The 18,034-nt window shown below is 43.5% G+C and overlaps 1 protein-coding gene across 1 annotated transcript in view; it reads right to left on the bottom strand.

The window, feature by feature from the left end:
- Positions 1-8,206, bottom strand: part of FAM171A1 (family with sequence similarity 171 member A1) — a 96,933-nt gene extending 88,727 nt beyond the window's left edge. The window contains exon 1 of the mRNA XM_063452475.1: positions 7,891-8,206. Coding sequence (XP_063308545.1) covers positions 7,891-7,990 — 100 coding nt within the window. The 5' untranslated portion in view covers positions 7,991-8,206. The remainder of the gene's footprint in view (positions 1-7,890) is intronic.
- Positions 8,207-18,034: the final 9,828 nt, after the last annotated feature.

Below are 18,034 nucleotides of genomic sequence, written 5' to 3'. Positions count from 1 at the left end.
CCTGCAGCTCCTCTCTGCTTCCTTGCGCTGTGTAATGATGACGGGAGCCGGAATATGATGTAATTACGGCCCCAGCATCACAGCAGACAGTGCGAGGGAGCAGAGCGTAGCGTCAAGGAAGATCATTGCTCCCTCGCACACAGGAATAGCAGCCCCACTGGACCCCAGGGAAAGTCCACTCAGGTCTTACAAACGTAGGGAGGCTGGGTGGATAAAAAAAAAAAAAAAAAAAAGTAAAATTTGTGTGCGTGCGCGCGCATGTCAGTGCGTGTGTTTAGGCACCTGCACCCCTTCATCACGAGAGAGAGGTTAACACCTTCTTTCCCACGCCGTGCCAGTTTTCGACTGACACAGGACTCTCGTGGCTGTCTGAGTGACTGTCACTAGAGGTTTAACTAGGCAGCAATGTAAACACTGCCTTTTCTCTGAAAAGGCAGCATTTACATTAAAAAGGCTTCAGGGACAACAGACTATAGGCACCAGAGCAACTACATTAACCACCCCACTAACTTTTTTTTAGCAGTCTCCTAGATTCCAAACAAATTTGTCAAGCCCTACCATAACCACTGCAGCCCACTATAATGTACATGATGCAAGTCCCCTGCCGCAACTGTTTGGAGTCAAATAATTTACATCAGTTCCACAGGCATCTCATTTTCTTAGAATGCCTAAAAATTAAATTCTGTTGTGCGTACATATTGCGCAATAGTATACTTCCTTGCACAAGCTAACCATTAAGAGCTGCAGAATAAGTTAGCGCGATAGAAATGGCAATATTATTATTATTTATTTCCAGTCTTTAAGTTTTTCGTATAACCATTATTCAATGTAAAATACTGTAAGCTGAAATAAAAGGCTTTTTAAATAAATCAGAGATCAATAGAAAGTATAGGTAACTTTTATTGAAGGCTATAAATGAAGTAGGACTGAATAAATTCTCGAAAGTTCATTTTAAATGGTGTTTATCTGTACGCTGTGTAAAAACGTATACCTGAAATGATCTATAAAAGGCATCACCACATTAATTTACATGACAGGTGCTCTTGCCTGCCCTGTTTGTAATAGCTGGTAAGGATTAAGCATGTGACTTGTATGCTTGCGATGCATTTTTTTTTTGTAACGCTTCCAGACGTGAAGTAGATTCCTGTGGCTTCCCAATCTATCACAATGTCCAAAATACACATACCGTATATGCTGACAAACACGAAATGATCATATGCATTCCATCTCAAAGTATCTCCTCAATTAATGCATGGCCAATGAAAAGAACCTTAAATATGCTGACAATTTACATTCCAAATATTGATGCAAATCACAACAGCTGTTTTATGAGAAATGGAAGGGTTTGTAAAAAGGCAACAGGTAGAACAATGGGATCTGAAATTACAATGATCTAAATGAGTTTTAAATATCTGTAAAGCAAAACACGTACTCTAACTTTGCATTAAAATACATTAATTACAAAGTAAATAGCACAAAAGGTTTAGGGAGGTTGAAAATCAGATAAACAGGTAAAGCATATAACACTGGCGGGACCACTACCTGTTCATGCATTGCCTTGTTATAAGTTGTGTGTTTCCCTGCTACTTCGTATAAAATGTGCCTACTCCCCGTTCGGTTGGTTTTCCATGAACGCAATTCATTCACCTCCCGAACAGGGACCACTCGAAACTTCATTTAGAATGTTGGATTAGAACACCTCGTAACAATGTGTCAAAACCACAAACCGCAAGAGAAGCCTCGGCGCGTGCCTCCCATGGAGCATTACCGGATTGCTTCCTGAACGAGGACCTTCCCTGTGCCTATTGGAATGTTCGCACCAGTCAATTAGAACGTTCACAACTTGCAACACAAGTGTGAAACCGCAAGGGAAGTAATTAATGAGTGCTTCCCTGGGTGGCCGCCGTTTGTATAGACTAGCGCCAACCAGGGGGAGCATTCACACACCGAAAGGAGACAATTCTTTTGCCTGGTTTCACACGGGTACCTCACGAACGGAGGCTGTTCGAGGCAGGTACCGTTACGGGGGTCCCTGGGGATTGGTGTGGACATTCTTTGGGGACAATGGTGGGTTTGGCTATCTGTTCCTGGGGAACAAACAAAGAGGCAGGGTGTTTCCCACAGATACAGAGGCTCAGGGGAGGAAGACACTGAGTGGCGGGCTTTCCATGTCTGGGAGACAAAGGGACAACGATCCCCCCTCACCCCCCTGTACTTTGGATCCAAGGCATGAAGGATCCTGGGAAGAAGACCCCCTGTTCCCAGAAGTGGAAAACCCTGTGTTTGGGTGGCAGGAACGAGGGACAAAAGGGACCAGAGTTCTGGTCCCGCGCCAGGTCCCCTGGGAGGGGGCAATGTCATTGTGTGGTGTTCACCGCTTGCATGGGGAAAATTATAAAGGCGAGTGTGGCCAATAAAGTTGTTGTACACCCTGGAACTGTGTGTCGTCCATTACTGGGAGAGGAATGGGTCTCCACGTAGGTTGACCGGTTCCATTCCTGGTGAACGCCATATATCTTGGCTTAGGTAACCGAACGAGCTAACCATGGCCCGCTACAATAAACTACACATACACATAGAAACTTGTCTTTATTTCCAGGCATGTTCCTTATTTAAAGAATGCATTTATTAGAGGCCAAGTAAGAGTTTGCATATCTACATTTACAATGGAAATCCATTACACAATGATAAATATGGCACCTGATGTATCCGTAGATCAATGGCATACCTCCCAACAGTCCTACACTTAGGGTACTGTCCCACTGTCCTATTGAAGCGACCAGAGACCAAGTTCCCATAAAGCATGAGCGGATCATCAGACATGCTCGATATGAGCAATTTAACAGCACTCTGCACATATTGCCGAAAGGCTGACATTAACATATTTCAAATGGGCTCCCCTCCTGGCATCACCACTGGCGCTGCTCTTTAATCTTACTATGTATGCCCCCATATCTCCAAAGACAAGAGGTAGTCAACTGTATAATGCTGTATTCTTTTTTTATTTTGATAGTGTCCTGAAGGCTATAAAATGTGCTTGGTGATTTGGATTGTAGTTTCCCTATGTGGCTTTTTCGCTCCATCCATAGACCTAGAATGAAAGTTGTGTACATGTCATCCACGAAATCCAACTATGATAAAATGTAAACTAGGTGGAGTGTAATGAGCATCACGTGCGAGATTCGCAAGTAAGCCTGGTTGCCTCATAGTTTTTAATTAGGAAAGATAGCTATGATCAATCCAAAGACTGTGTGGAAACTTTCATTGAAATATAAACCACACATATGTAGTTGGCAATACCATCGATATTACATTTTCAGATGCATACACTGTCTATAATCTCTACAACACAATTTCGTCTCTCAGATTCCACAATTCCAGTTCTCTTTTATACCTTCAACTGTTCTATATTCTGCTGTGGCCATACCGCAAAACTAACCTTTCAGTCAATAGCTTTGCATGCTACTTTAGAAAGAATTCTCACTCAGCTCTCAACACTTCAACCATGCCTTTCCTATTCTTCAGGCCTTCTCCCCATCTACTGAACAAGAGGTGGCTGCGCTTACCCCACCAGTTGTCCGCTTGATCCTGTCCCATCTCACCTTATCTCGATCCTTAACACACATCTTCAACTGCTCTTTCTTCTTGCATTGTCCCAGCTATCAGTAGGAGGAATTTTAAAACTTAATAGAGCTCTTCTGCCATGACAGCATCTCTGACACATTCGTGACTATACCTCACTTTATAAACTGCATTGTGACTCAATGGCATTAAATTTAGAACATGTAACGGAAGCATTTCAATATAAAAACCAAACAGATTTACGGTCATCACAAAGATATTCATCGGAACATCACAATGCATTTTAAAGGGCCTGAGATTCCAGTCAATTTACGATACATTAGCAGCAGAGGGCATCTGTTATATTTAGTTCCAGAGAAAAACAAACCAAATCCTTGCTAAATGGACTGATACGTCATAGCTTGAACATTATAGTCAAGCCCTAGAACTTTTAAATATATTGTGAGGAACGTTAGAATTGCTGGCAAAAAGAGATTTAGGTTATATTACCATGTTCGAAATACAGATCTAGATATCCTACAAAAATGTCAGCTAATCCAATTATGGAGATCGCACTAGGGATGGTGGGAGAACGCTGATGCCGAGCTCACAGCAAAGGTATAGTTTAAAAATATATTGAAACATCTGTACAGTAGTGGAGATTCTGCTTTCTTAAGGTATAGAATAATGGTAATATGTCATCCACAAATTGCACAATGCCACGTTCTTCATGTAGGCACTGATTTGGCCTATTCATGGATTTAGCAGAAATCACCAGCAAATGTATAGTTGAAAAGATAATGGCCTGAAGACCACATGCAGACACACTGAGCCTGAAAAATGAATTGGACGATTACATTTATACGCCCACACACATGCACAGGCTTAAAATCACTTGAGAAGTTTCAGGAATTCATAATGTATATCAAATGTAAAGCACTATAGCGTTCGAAATAAAAACCTGTATTCCTAATGCTGTTGTTTCCCTGTCACTAGTTATAAACTGTACAGGATAACCCTCCACCAAGTCTCACTTTCGTAATTAACCCTGACACATATCGGAGTTGGAACCAAGTTGTACGAAAATCAAGAGATTTAGCCATCATGCAGAAACGTCTATGAATAAAGATTGGATGATTTACACAAGGCTTTCGTCATTACTTGTGGCTCTTGGAATATCTCATTAATAATGATTTTCTTTATAACTGGAAAAAAAGAAGTTTGCAGGCCAAGATTGGCTGAAGGGGTTCTCCAATATATGTCCATCATGTTCAGGTAATAGTACCAAACATAATCATATGTTGTCCCGTGACCTGAAACAGCAACAGAGCCCTCTACTCTTTCGAACAGATTCAATGTTTTTTTAAAACCATCATAAGGCATATTACACTATAACATGACATCTCCTGACTGATTGAGATAGAATGGGTGTAGAGAGTCTATTCATTCTGTAAGACTGGAGACATTATTGTATGGTTCTATGGATCAAAAAGACAATTTCACAGCACCAAGATTAGGTAGGACCACGGATATTGAAGGGATTAATACCGAAAAGGATGTCTTATTAGAATCACATTGTCACCAAGAAAAGAACACAGTCAGTTCTTGACTTTCATGTGTTGGAAGCAGGACTTTGGCAAGGGCTAAGTAGGGATGGCTAGACTACTGGGTCAGAGCATCTCTAAAAACGCCAAGTTTTGTGGGGTGTTCCCCGGCATGCAATGGTTAGTACCTACCAAAAGTAGTGCAAGGAAGGATAAATCAGTAAGATTAGTTTCAGGGGTGCCCAAGGCTCATTGCTGCACATGGGCAGAGAAGCCTATCTGGGCCGATCACACAGAAAAGTTAATGTAGCTTGACTTGCTTAAAAACATAATGCTGGCCATGATTATATAAAAAAGAAGAAAAAAAAAAAAAGGAGGTATTGGAACACATGGTGCATTTGCTGCTCAAGAGACTGCCTAGCTACAGACAGGTCAGAGTGTCCATGATGCCCCCGTGTCCACTGCCTTCAATGGGGACATGAGCGTCAGAACTACACCATGGAGCAATGAAAGAACGTTGGCGGGTCTGATGAATCAGGCAAAAAAAAGTTGCAGTAAACATAAAAACAACAACAACAACAACTACTACTACAACATACAAAAGCAGTGCATTCTTACAAACATGATATACAGGACACATTTGAGATGCACAGTTAAGCCTTTACTGCAAGACAGCCAGCGGTATATTCTGCTGAGGTATCACAAATGTGCTGCACACCTGCCTTATAAAAAACACACAAAAAAAAATAAATAAAATAAAACAGCGTGTTCATAAATATTAATCACTTTGCTACCACATGCAGGGGGGGGGGGGGGGGGGGTTAACCTCTCCCAAACCCTGCTGAAGGAAAGCAATGCATGACAGATGTCATGAACTGGAGCCAAACTTTTAACACTTTCCCCATCAGAGATGAAGTCACCCCCCTCCCACCCCAAAAAATAATTATTGTCCACAGCTGTCTCCATCAGCGAGAAAGGGTTAAGAGAACATAAAAATGATGTAATGGATCAGTAAAGGTTCTAGAACATTCTACATAATAATGAGATCATGAAGCTATGGGAATACACTAGAGAAAACGAAATGGATGCCAGAAGTAAAAAGCGCGCAGGAAAGCCTGAAAGAATAATAAAATAATGGGCGTGAGATTGGCAGGAGGAAGACCATGCTCTAAACAAACTTTGCAGTTCAAGTGATGAGTAACCAAGTTTTTCCACCAAAGAGACAGGACAACATAAAGATGACAAAAAAAAAAAAACCATCAGTTGCAGATCTTAAAGGGATGGAAATCAACAACAATTAGCAGCCCATTTAAGGAGGAAGGATTTTTCATTTATTTGTTAAAAAGGACATGCGACAGCATTGAGTACAAGGAATAAATATATGGAAAAGGGCCAGAGCCTTCCCCTCCCCAAATAGGGGAGCTCGGCAACCTTTGCCCCACTCCCCAAATAAATGGAATCCCTTATAGCCAAGGACGCCTGTCCAGAAACACCGCATTCTATCCATAGCACTCTGCAATGGAAGTAGAACAATTTCCTTAGGGATCAAGGAGAGGGTAGGTGCCCCCTCCTCTTTGTTGCCAGACTAAAGGGGAGGGCCAGGAACATTTTTAAAAAAACTGTGTTCATATTTAACGGCTTATATTAGAGTGAAGGAGGGGAAATAACAGGTTCTCCTATTTCCACTGCAGCAGCAGCAATAAAATAGAACCAAAGTTTCCTGGACAAAATGACACAGGGAACAATAGAAGGAAACAGTTATCAGTTAGACCTTTCCTACTGGGAAAGAATTAAAAGGGGATTTTATTTTTCATAAAAATTAAATAAATCCTCATTTGAAGAATGTGAAAAACATTTAACGGTTAGCCATTCCCAAGTTAGTAAAACTCACAAATGCAGTTAACACAGAACAGAATATATATAAAAAAAAAAAAAAAAATGTTTTTAATTATACACGATAGTTCTACAACAACCAATGCACATTATCAATTTTTATTTTAAAATAGTAGATATAAAACAGGTGAGTTTACTAGATAAAATAATTTTGGATAATGGATTCTGGAACTGCAAATATTTGAAAAAAAATAAAATATTTGAAATGGGACAAAAATAGCTCTATTGCAGATTCTAAACCCCCCCCCCCCCCCCATTTTATTTTTTTTAACTTTGTCAAGTCAACGCAATTCAATTTCTCAGTGAATATATCCCCTAATGCATGGGACTTAAAAAATACTAATACTAATACTAATACTAATAATAATATTATACCATAAAATAACAAGCATCAGAGAGCACAGTTGGAGAATGTGTCCAATGTGATTCATTTACCCCGAATATGACAATTTTTAACCCCCTTATCAATTCTACACAATTTCTCGCTTAGTGAACAAACCCCCAATGCACATGACTGATTTTTTAATTTAAAAAAATAAATAAAAATAAAAGGTAAGAAAATAGAATTTCTATGTAACCATACACGATTATACCAGAATATGTATAAATTAAACACATTCTCGCTATAGATACATTTTATAGAGGGACATAACATTGTCTCTGAATTCTAAGGGGGTGTGTATGGTTAAACAATTAAGAGACTCAATGGGTTAATTAACCCTGCCAGTACCAGAACCCATTCATTGCCAGGCATGTATTATCCACTGCAGAGCCCCCCTCCCTCCCCTTCACCCTGGTGGCACAGCAGAGGGTGTGCACTGAGTGATGGCCCTCTATTGTTGTGTGCATGCAGTGGAGGGGGATGAGGGATGACCCAGCTGCACCCACCGACCTTGAACCCCTGCATTAGGCTCCTGCAGGGTCTTGGTGACCGCTTTCCACACGTTGCAGCCCAGCAGACAGAGGAGGATAGCCGCCGGAGAGCTGATCATGTCCTCTCCTCTGTCTCCCCTGATGTGCCGCAGCCCTCACTGCCTGCAATGGGTCCTGGAGGAAGGAGCAAAGCATGCACCCAGGAGGGCTGAGCACAATGCTGCATCAAACACCAACCTCCTCCATGTTGCTTTTCTTTCTGTAACAGAGCAGCACTCCTCCTCTCAATGTATTGTATTACCCTCCTAGCATCCCTCCTTCACTCTCTATAAAGCACTCACTGATTTCTCCCCTCCTCCCAGAACAATTGCAAATGCTCCACCAGGTTTAACTATTCAAGAGCCAGGCTGGTGTGAATAGGAGACAAGGGAGACATCTGCTGGACCTTGAGCTAAGTGCAGTTAGATATCCCTGGCTGTGTATACCAGGGGTCCTCAAACTGTGGCCCTCCAGATCTTGCTGAACTACAACTACCTTGATTCTTTAACCCCTTAAGGACCAGGGCCGGCGCGTCCATAAGGCGGCACAGGCGGCCGCCTTAGGGCGCACCGGCTCTGGGGGTGCAAAATTCCAGTGACCGGCAGGAGGGAAGTGCTCCCTCCTGCCTGGTCACCTCCTGGATCCCCGGAGCGGCGCTGAAGTTCATTAGGAGGCGGCGAGGGAGCTCTCTGATCTCTCTGACCGGCTCCCTCGCGCGCCTTTTGCTGATGCCGCGGGAGCCGGAATATGACGTCATATTCCAGCTCCCGCGGCATCAGAAAACAGCCTGCGAGGGAGAGTCAGAGAGATCAGAGAGCTCCCTCGCCGCCTCCTAATGAACTTCAGCCGCACGCCTCCCAGCAGCCCCACTGGAACACCAATGAAAGACCCACGCCAGCACTCCAGGTAGGGAGGCTGGGTGGGAAATTTTAATTTAATTTAGATAATTAATTACTGTGTGTGTATGTGTGTGTGCATGTGAGTGTGAGTGTGTATGTCAGTGTGTGTGTCTGTCAGTGTGTATGTGTTCGAGTATGTGTCTGTGAGTTTGTGTGTGTCTATCAGTGTGTGAGTGTGTGTGTGTGTGTCTGTCTGTATGTGTGTGTGTCTGTCAGTGTGTGTGTGCATGTGAGTATGTGTGTCTGTCAGTGTGTGTGTGTTCGAGTATGTGTCTGTGAGTTTGTGTGTGTGTAAGCCTGTCTGTATGTATGTATCTGTATTACGGTATGCCTCTGTATGTATGTATGTGTCTGTATGTCTTGTACGTATGTTTCTGTATGTCTCTGTATGCATGTATGTAACTGGATGTATGTTTGTCTCTGAATGTCTGTATATATGTCTCTGTATGCATGTATGTAACTGTATGCCTTTATGTCTCTGTATGTACGTATGTGTGTGTCTCTGTATGCCTGTATGTCTTTGTATGCATGTTTCTGTATGTATGTATGTGTCTGTATGACGGTATGCCTCTGTATGTGTCTGTATGACGGTATGCCTCTGTATGTATGTATGTGTCTGCATGCCTGTATGTCTCTGTATGTATGTTTCTTTATGCCTGTATGTCTGTATGTATGTGCCTGAATGTCTTTGTATGTATGTTTCTGTATGCCTGTCTGTATGTATGTGTCTGTATGACGGTATGCCTCTGTATGCATGTATGTCTTTATATGCCTGCATGTCTCTGTATGCATGTATATCTCTGCTTGTATGTCTCTGACTGTATGTGTCTGTATGTCTCTGTATGATTATTTCTGTCTTTGTATGACAGTGTACCTGTATGACTGTGTGACTGAAAAATGATGCCTGTGTGCCTGTGGCTTGGGAGGAAAGACACACATTTTTTTTTTTTAATGAGGGTTGGGGGCGCCAAAATGCATCTTCGCCCGTGTAACTAAAAATCCTAGCACCGGCCCTGTTAAGGACACATGCCATGTGTAACATGTCATGATTCCCTTTTATTCCAGAAGTTTGGTCCTTAAGGGGTTAAATTACATAGATAGCAAGAGAATCATGGGAGTTGTAGTTCAGCAACATCTGGGGTGGGGCAGGAGTTTGAGGACCCCTGGCGTATACTGTATATTGTCAGGGTTCATCACTAAAGTCAGAATTCAAGGTGGATTTGAAATTTAAAGGAACACTATAGCGTTGGGAATACAAAATGTTATTCCTAACTCTATAGTGTCCCTCTGCAGTTAAGAATAGGTCACGGCGATAGGGGAACTTAATGCGCATGCGCAGCAAGCAGCATGTGAACATTGGGTTTTCCCCATAGGAAAGCATTGATTCCATGGTCTCCTATGGGATTTGAAGACGCAGGAGGTCCTCAAGCAAAGCGTGAGGACATGCAGCATCGTTTCATGGAGTTAAACTCACTGAAAAGCCAGAAAGCGCCTTCTCTAGTGGCTGTCTGGAAGAGAGCCACTAGAGGTTCTCTTAATCCTGAAATAAACATTGCAGTTTCTCTGAAACAGCCAGGGACACTGCACCCAGACCATTTCAATGAGATGAAGTGGTCTGGGTGCTTATAGTGTCCCTTTACAGTGAAAATAGCCAAATTGGAAATATTCTCTCAGTTCAAATACTCTGGCCTCAAATTTGAAGTTCAACTTGAAGTCACTATGAATATTTACTGTAGTGAATAATCCTGTACATTTTAAAGATCTACTTTGCAGCCTAGTGGAGTCTTCTTCAGGGATATTTTTAGCTAAACCGGGAATACTGGAGGAGGTAAAAGAGAATAGAACAATTTAGGGCATAAGAACTAAATAAAAAAAAAAAGTAATTAAAGATTTCGTTTTTATTTCCAGTACACACAGGGTTATTCAATAAAATGCGAATTGTGAGGAATTAAAAATTAATTAAACTTTTTTCAGTCTACAATAGTCAAACTAAAAAAAAAAAAACATCCACGTATTCGATTGAGCTATTTTGGACTAAAATGTTACATTCACTTTGAATTCCCAATTGTTTATTTTAAAGCGTTACCTGTACGGTGCCCTCAAACCTTGCGTTTTTTTTTAAAGTGCATTAACTTCTAGCTATACATTGTGCTTGCAGGTCTGCTAACTAATGTATAGATTGAGGAAAAAAAACTACTTAAAAATTGATTTTTCTCCCACCTGTCAGTCAAGTCTTCAGCAGAATTGACTGACATGGGTGAGCAGAAGAGACCTCCCACAGGCACTCCTGCTGCTCTCCAGGCATATCAAACACAACGCATGCGCTGAGGTTTCTATGGTAACCCACTAGCTGTCACTGCTAGCAATGGTTAGGAGTATAAATTCTGACTGACTAATGTCCTATCCTGGCAATGAAACCTCTGGTGTCCCAGAGGAGTTTTGCCCTACATGAGAAAATATTCCCAAACAGGGCAAATGAACAAAGACTGGGGGAGGAGTGATGGCAGACCAGAAGTGGGTGTTTACAGTAGATGAAATATACAGTCGTTCTATTTTATAAAGACATAAACAAAGCATATCTTTATCGCACGTAATGCAAACATAGGGATATATTACATAAATGGCAACTGAGTATAACATTTTTGGAAAAATAGTCAACTTGGAAATGTATTTAACCCCTTAAGGACACATGACATGTGTGACACGTCATGATTCCCTTTTATTCCAGAAATTTGTTCCTTAAGGGGTTAAACTTCATTCACCAATTCACTGAAACTCACAATTTTATCAAATGGTGGAATTTAAATATTTTCTTTGTCAATCACCAACAAGAGATATGTGTATTGGAATAATGTCAGCTTAAAATGTTAAACTGCAATTGATGTGTGTACTAAAGGCGAGTTGGAAACACACTGTGAAATTATGAAATTAGCCGTGAATAAACACAAATGTTATGGTTCTTTTTTTTTTTATAAATATATAGAACTCAACATGAGTAAATATAAATTTATAAACATGGGTTTATAAATATATAGAACTCAACAAAGTGCCCTAAGCACCAAGAGATCTAGGACACCCCTTATGTACAGAAGATGAAAGGTTAAAAAAAATATAAGTTAGTTTTCATCCCCCCCGCCTCTCCTAAATAGCAGGAGAGTGCCATGTTCATAAATTCTCCCATTTCCCACCTGATGTCTGGCAGGTAATACAAAGCACGGGGGGGGGGGGGGGGGGGGGGGAGATTACAGTATTGTACAGGCCGCCATTCTTCAGGAAGGGGCCCAACCAAGCAGGGAGACAAACAGGCTAATGGAGGCCAAGACCACAGTTCTCCTTTCTCTTTCTGCCTTAGAGAGTGTTGCTGCTGGCTTGGTCCCAATGTGACCATGGCTGCTTGCCCATGACTGTGATGGGCTCATGTCCACTGCATCAATCCACCCAATCCGCCATGGAAAGAGGAAGGGGACAGTGCGAGTGCGAGTCCAGTAAGTGGGAAAATAGAATGGCTGTAAAATGGACTTCTCGACTCAACAGGTCCCTGAATCCCAAGGGCTTTCGTAAAATTTACTAAAGTCAGAATTCAAAGTGAATTTTATATTTTAGGTTAAAGTTGCTGAACTGGAAGCATTGCTGAATGTATCCAATTTAGCTATTTCACTTTAAAAGAACACTATAGGGTTAGGAATACAAACGTATATATTTTTTTTTTATTTTTTTTTCTCTTTTTACGTATATAAACGTATAACCATGTTTAAAAGGTAAAATGTACTAACCTTACACCCCATGGAGCACTGGTGGCCACCCCACTTCCTAAATTCAATCTTAAAGATCTCAGCAAGTCCAATGCTTCTCCAGAGGGAAGTATTGAGAGACTGGTAATTATGCGCAGCAAATCGGCACAATGAGCCAATCAAATGCTCTTTATGAAAGCATTGATAGCATAGCCTGGTTATTGCAGTGCAAGTGCCTTTGTGGCTGTCCACTAGAGATGTGTTTAACCCTGCAATGAAAACATTGCCGATTCTACAAAACGGCAGTGTTTCACATTACAGGGTTCAAATGACAGGGATACTGCACCTTGTGCCTTTAGTGTACTTTTACATTCCTGGCAATTATCACTTTAGTAGATAGGCCAGACAGTGTTATTCACTAAATTGTTAGGAATTCAAAGTGAATTCTAAGTGAATTTCACATTTTAGGCCACAATAGGAGAATTTTATGCCGGCTCTGTTCAGTTTGGCTATTTTGATCTAACATTTGAAATTCACATTTAGTTCCAAACAATTCGGAATTTTGTGAATTTCCCTGATACCTTTCTTTTTCGGGTGATTGCTATGCATCACAAGACCTCTATCTGCGGCCAGGGCCGTCTTTCCCCATGGGTACGCTGGGCAGTTGCCCGGGGGCCCCACAAGCCCAGATCCTTTGATCTCCCCTGCTGACCCATGGAGAGCTGGCCCTGTTTTCTGGCCGTGGGCCCTCTTGGGCCAGTGAGGGTGACAAGAGATCACCCTCACCGGCCCAAGGGCCCTTCAATCGGGGAGGGAGGACAGGAGGCCCGGAAGAATGGAGTAAGGCAGATCATTCCTCCCGCAAGCAGGCTATGTGGAGCGTTGCTGCGCATTACCATGGCAACACTCCACACAGCATTCTGCGTGCGGGAGGAGAGGGGACAGCCTGCAGCCTGACGAGCTGCAGGCTGTACAGAACTCACCACCACTGGATCACCAGGGCTGGCTGTTCCCCCCACTCCTTCACCAAAGGGAAGAAGAAGGGAGGGGGGATGAAGATTTTATTAATGTATAGCATTATTAAAAAACAAACACATTTGCTACCTGCACCCCTTATACTCTGCAACACACACACACAGCACCCCACTGTTCACTGACACTTCAGGTGTCATCTGTTTCGGTGCATATTTCCAGGGTGACCGGGTCCGGTGTGCAGGTCGATGGCCTTCGACTTGGACTGGTGAGAACTTGCTTCGCAACTTAACCTTCTTGGAGTTGTTTCCCATCATTGTGGCAGTGAAGCTATGGGGTCTGTTTTTGCAAACACAGAGGTTCTTTTTTGGACGGACAATATGAGCGTTGTCCATTTAGTAAATCGGCTGTCATCAGGGTCTCCCCCAGTTTTAGCTCTCTTACGGAGATTGGTGTTGCGATGTCTAGAATTGAACATATGGTTTAGTGCGGTTCATGTTCCTGGGGGTCAATAATTCTATTGCGGATTCTTTGGCTCGTCTGCAGTGGGATCGTTTTCGGGAAGTGGCTCCAAAGCCGACGCGGCGGGCCTGAAGTGTCCAAACTTCTTATGGAACCTCAATTTCAGAACTAATCAGAGGGTCGTTGGCTCCATCTTCCTGGCAGGCATATGGAAACAATGGATCTTAGGTTCGGTATGGGAGTTTGATTTGTCATCGTCCACAAATGCACTCTGATGCGACCACCTTCTCACGCAAGTACAAGCGAGCCCTATCCAAACCCACCTCCCGGCCCTTGATCAACTCAAGCTCCAAGAAGAGCCTGCACCCCCTCAAGAACAGTACCTGGACAGCACGGAGGAGCACATGGCCCCGAGAAGCAGGTCCTATCGCAGGCGTCCTGCAGAGTGCCTTCACTTGCATGCACAGGTAGACCCGACACCGAGACATGGGCAGAGAACACCCCCATGGCTCACCGAAGACGGAACCCTGCTGAGAAGTTATCCCTGCCCTTACTCCCAGCGCACCTGTCAAGCCTCCAGAGACGGCATCGGCTGAGAAATGAGGACTGTGTAGGGGACAAGTTCTGACACCTGAAGGCAGATAGTCTATTCATACAGCCGGTAGTCAGATGCATTTTTTAGTACTCGTGACTCTCTTGCTTTAATGCTAGATAATACTAGTAATTTCTCAGATTACATGTGATTTACAACAGATTAAAATCTTAATGCTATAGCCTGACCGCTAGCCTGAATCAAGCAGGATTAACATATCATCTGTAATGCCTAATATATAGGTCTCCTAACCACCCAACTCGCTTACATATATTAACAAATGCCCATAGCATGATACTCTACTCTTCACTGACACATCCGTTCCTAACTTCTCAGACATGTTATATGCCTGGGTGGTACACTATTGTTTAGCAACCAATATGACTACTACTATTCTTGTGAGTCTAGCCTGTTTATAACTAACACAGTGTAGTATTATTTTATGCTCCTTGCGTTTATTACCTAACCTAGCATGTCTCCTTTTATAAACCTATTATTATACCTTCTTAAAAAATTTAGTGCATGTTAAACTCACTGCCTTATAACATGTAAACTATGTACCCTGACTCTCTTGTTTAATGCTATTGGGGCATGACAAGCAGTATGTTCTCATCTGCACTACAAAAATAAAGAATTTAAAATTTTAATTAAAATGTTTAAGGGCAAAGTAGCCAAATTGGAATTTTTCCAATTTGATTATTTTGGTCTTAAGTTTGAAATTCGCTCTGAAGTCACTCTGAATGCTCACTTTAGTGAATAACGCTTTCTGAATTTCCGGCAATTCTCACAAAATACCCCTGCATGATGATTACTGTAAACTCACAGCTCTAATATCTCCCTTTACTCACATGGAGAATGTCTGTAGAACATTAGATCCATTCTATTCCAGGATGGATTTGTTAAAGATCTTTATGCAAACATACTGCTTTCCATAGGAGCAGACAGTCCCGAATCTAGAAGGTCATATTTTACATGCCCGTTGTTATAGTCATGTGGTAAGTGTTTGGAAGTACTTGAGAACAATGCACTTCTCTTATTTTATCTCTCAGTGAAACAAGACCATTATGTGTTATGTCTGCCTACTATGCTGCTCAGCAGGGTTCAGGGGCGGATCCAGAACCTAATCTCGGGAGGAGAACTGGTAGATTATTTAAAGTTACAATCCAGGTACAATAACCACTATAGCTCTATGTAGTAGTTATGGTACATGAAGTGCCGTGGTGCCCTCCCAGAATAAGTAGTCAAACCGTTTTAGAACAGTTTGACAACTTACCTGGAGTCTGCCGGGATAGGGGCTCTAGTAGGATATATGGGCAGTAGTGTCTGTGTGTGTATGTGTGTGTGGTGCAGTGTGTGTGCGGGGTGCAATGTGTGTGTGGGGTGCATAGAGGGACGCAATGTGTGTGTGTGTGTGAGGGGTGCAGAGTGTGTGAGGGATACAGTGTGTGTGAGGGATGCAGTGTGCGTGTGTGGAGGGGTACAGTTTGTGTGTGTGTGTAAAGGGGCAGTGTGTGTGTGTGTGTGTGTGAGGGGTGCAGTGTGTGTGAGGGATGCAGTTTGTATGTGTGTGTAAGGGGTGCAGTTTGTGTATGTTAGGGGTGCATTGTGTGTGGGGTGTGTAGTGTGTGTGAGGGGTACAGTGTCTGTGTGAGGGATGCAGTGTGCGCGTGTGGAGGGGTACAGTTTGTGTGTGTGTGTAAAGGGGCAGTGTGTGTGTGTGTGTGTGAGGGGTGCAGTGTGTGTGAGGGATGCAGTTTGTATGTGTGTGTAAGGGGTGCAGTTTGTGTATGTTAGGGGTGCATTGTGTGTGGGGTGTGTAGTGTGTGTGAGGGGTACAGTGTCTGTGTGAGGGGTACAGTGTGTGTGGGGGGTACAGTGTGGAATTTGTTGGCGCTATATAAATATAATAATAAATAATTGTGTGTGTGGGGGGGGGTAGTGGGGCAGATTAAAAAAAATATATAGGGGTGCGGAGCCTAGCTATCAAGCAGAGCAGACGTGTGTGTCCTGAGCTCCTGCAAATTGGGCTGAATTTAGGACTTTAACCCCAGTAAACCAGTGATTTAAACACACCAACGAGAACCACAATACTGAGGGGGGTCCAGCAAAGCGACCTGAAGCCTAAGCAAAGTCTAATACAGGCTGGGGACCGGCGATCCAATACTGCGGCCTGCTGTGACAGAGCGGAGGAGAGGCGGCCGATCTCCCTGTTCACAAGCAACACAAGCCTCTGGAAAAACTCCTACTCCCCGGGGGTTATCCCGGTCCCCACTGGACCATCACGACGAGCCACCACGGCACCTACCTTTTAGTCCAAACCAGGGCCTAGAAGCAATCTACAGGCCTAACTGCCAACTCACTCGGAGAACAGCAACCTGCATCAAAATGGCGGCAGCGTCTCATCCTCGAGACGATACAAGCGAGCAATCAGGACTGTCACCTAGTTGCCCCATAGAGCGACTCATACAGCGAATTGATGAGCGCTTTCGGCACTTCTGGAGAGCTCTGGGGCACCGGGTAGCTCAGCTGCAGCCTTAACCACATGTGAAGGCGCGGAGAGTTGTGAACCGGGGAGCGCAGGAGACCCCCTCGGGCCTAGTTGCTCTGGCCACTGGCCTACCTGGGCTGAGGGCCACCAAGGGCTTGACCCTAAGACATCACCCACATCGACGGAGGGTCCACCACCATAGGCGTCGACACACCATTGGAACCCACCACTGCTCCCCACCCGGGAGAGACCTGGCCCATCCGGGCTACTGGGTCCGTGGCAAGAAGATGTCAGCCTCCTCTCCAGCCCGGGGCACGAGGCTGCGGTTACCTCGCTCCCAACGGGCCAACTCTGCACACTGCCTCACTGCAGCTATCACCGACTCGGACAAGGACTGGAGGTGGAGACAAGCAACACCTAGCCCAGCAACCCCTCCGGTTTACACCTACTTGTTCCCCAACCAAAGTTCAGGACTGATATACCGCTGCCAGTCATGACCACCAACCGCTGCCACGAACTCACAAGCCTCCTGACTCACTCCTTTGATCGTCAGACAACACGTTACAGCCAGTGGATGACAGTGGTGCTCACTACTGTAATGCCAGCATAAGTGACTCGGTGCTTATCCAGCTGGTCACATTATATCAACGTGGACTGTTTTCCCTAAGGTTACATGCATGCATAGTTTAATGTTCTTATATGCTTGGTTACTCATGCTGTCACTAACCTAACCCACGCTCTGACTAAACTTGACTATAACATAATCGTATATTCTTAAGCTGAAGCTACAATGTTAAATCTGCTTATATTATATAAAAATATATATATATGTGTTTGTTTTTTATGAATTAAATTAAAAAATCCCGGGTCCTCTCTCCCTCCTTGCCGCCTGCCAGCAAAGTGCCTGCGGACTGGTAAGGGAGATCTCTGATCTCCCCTCCGGTCCGTGAAGGCACATAGCAGGGCTGGCGCTTGGATAG

This window comes from Pelobates fuscus, chromosome 4 (genome assembly GCF_036172605.1).
Source record: "Pelobates fuscus isolate aPelFus1 chromosome 4, aPelFus1.pri, whole genome shotgun sequence".
NCBI lineage: Eukaryota > Metazoa > Chordata > Amphibia > Anura > Pelobatidae > Pelobates > Pelobates fuscus.
Note: the sequence above shows the minus strand (reverse complement) of the source record. Positions and strands in the feature narration are given on the sequence as shown.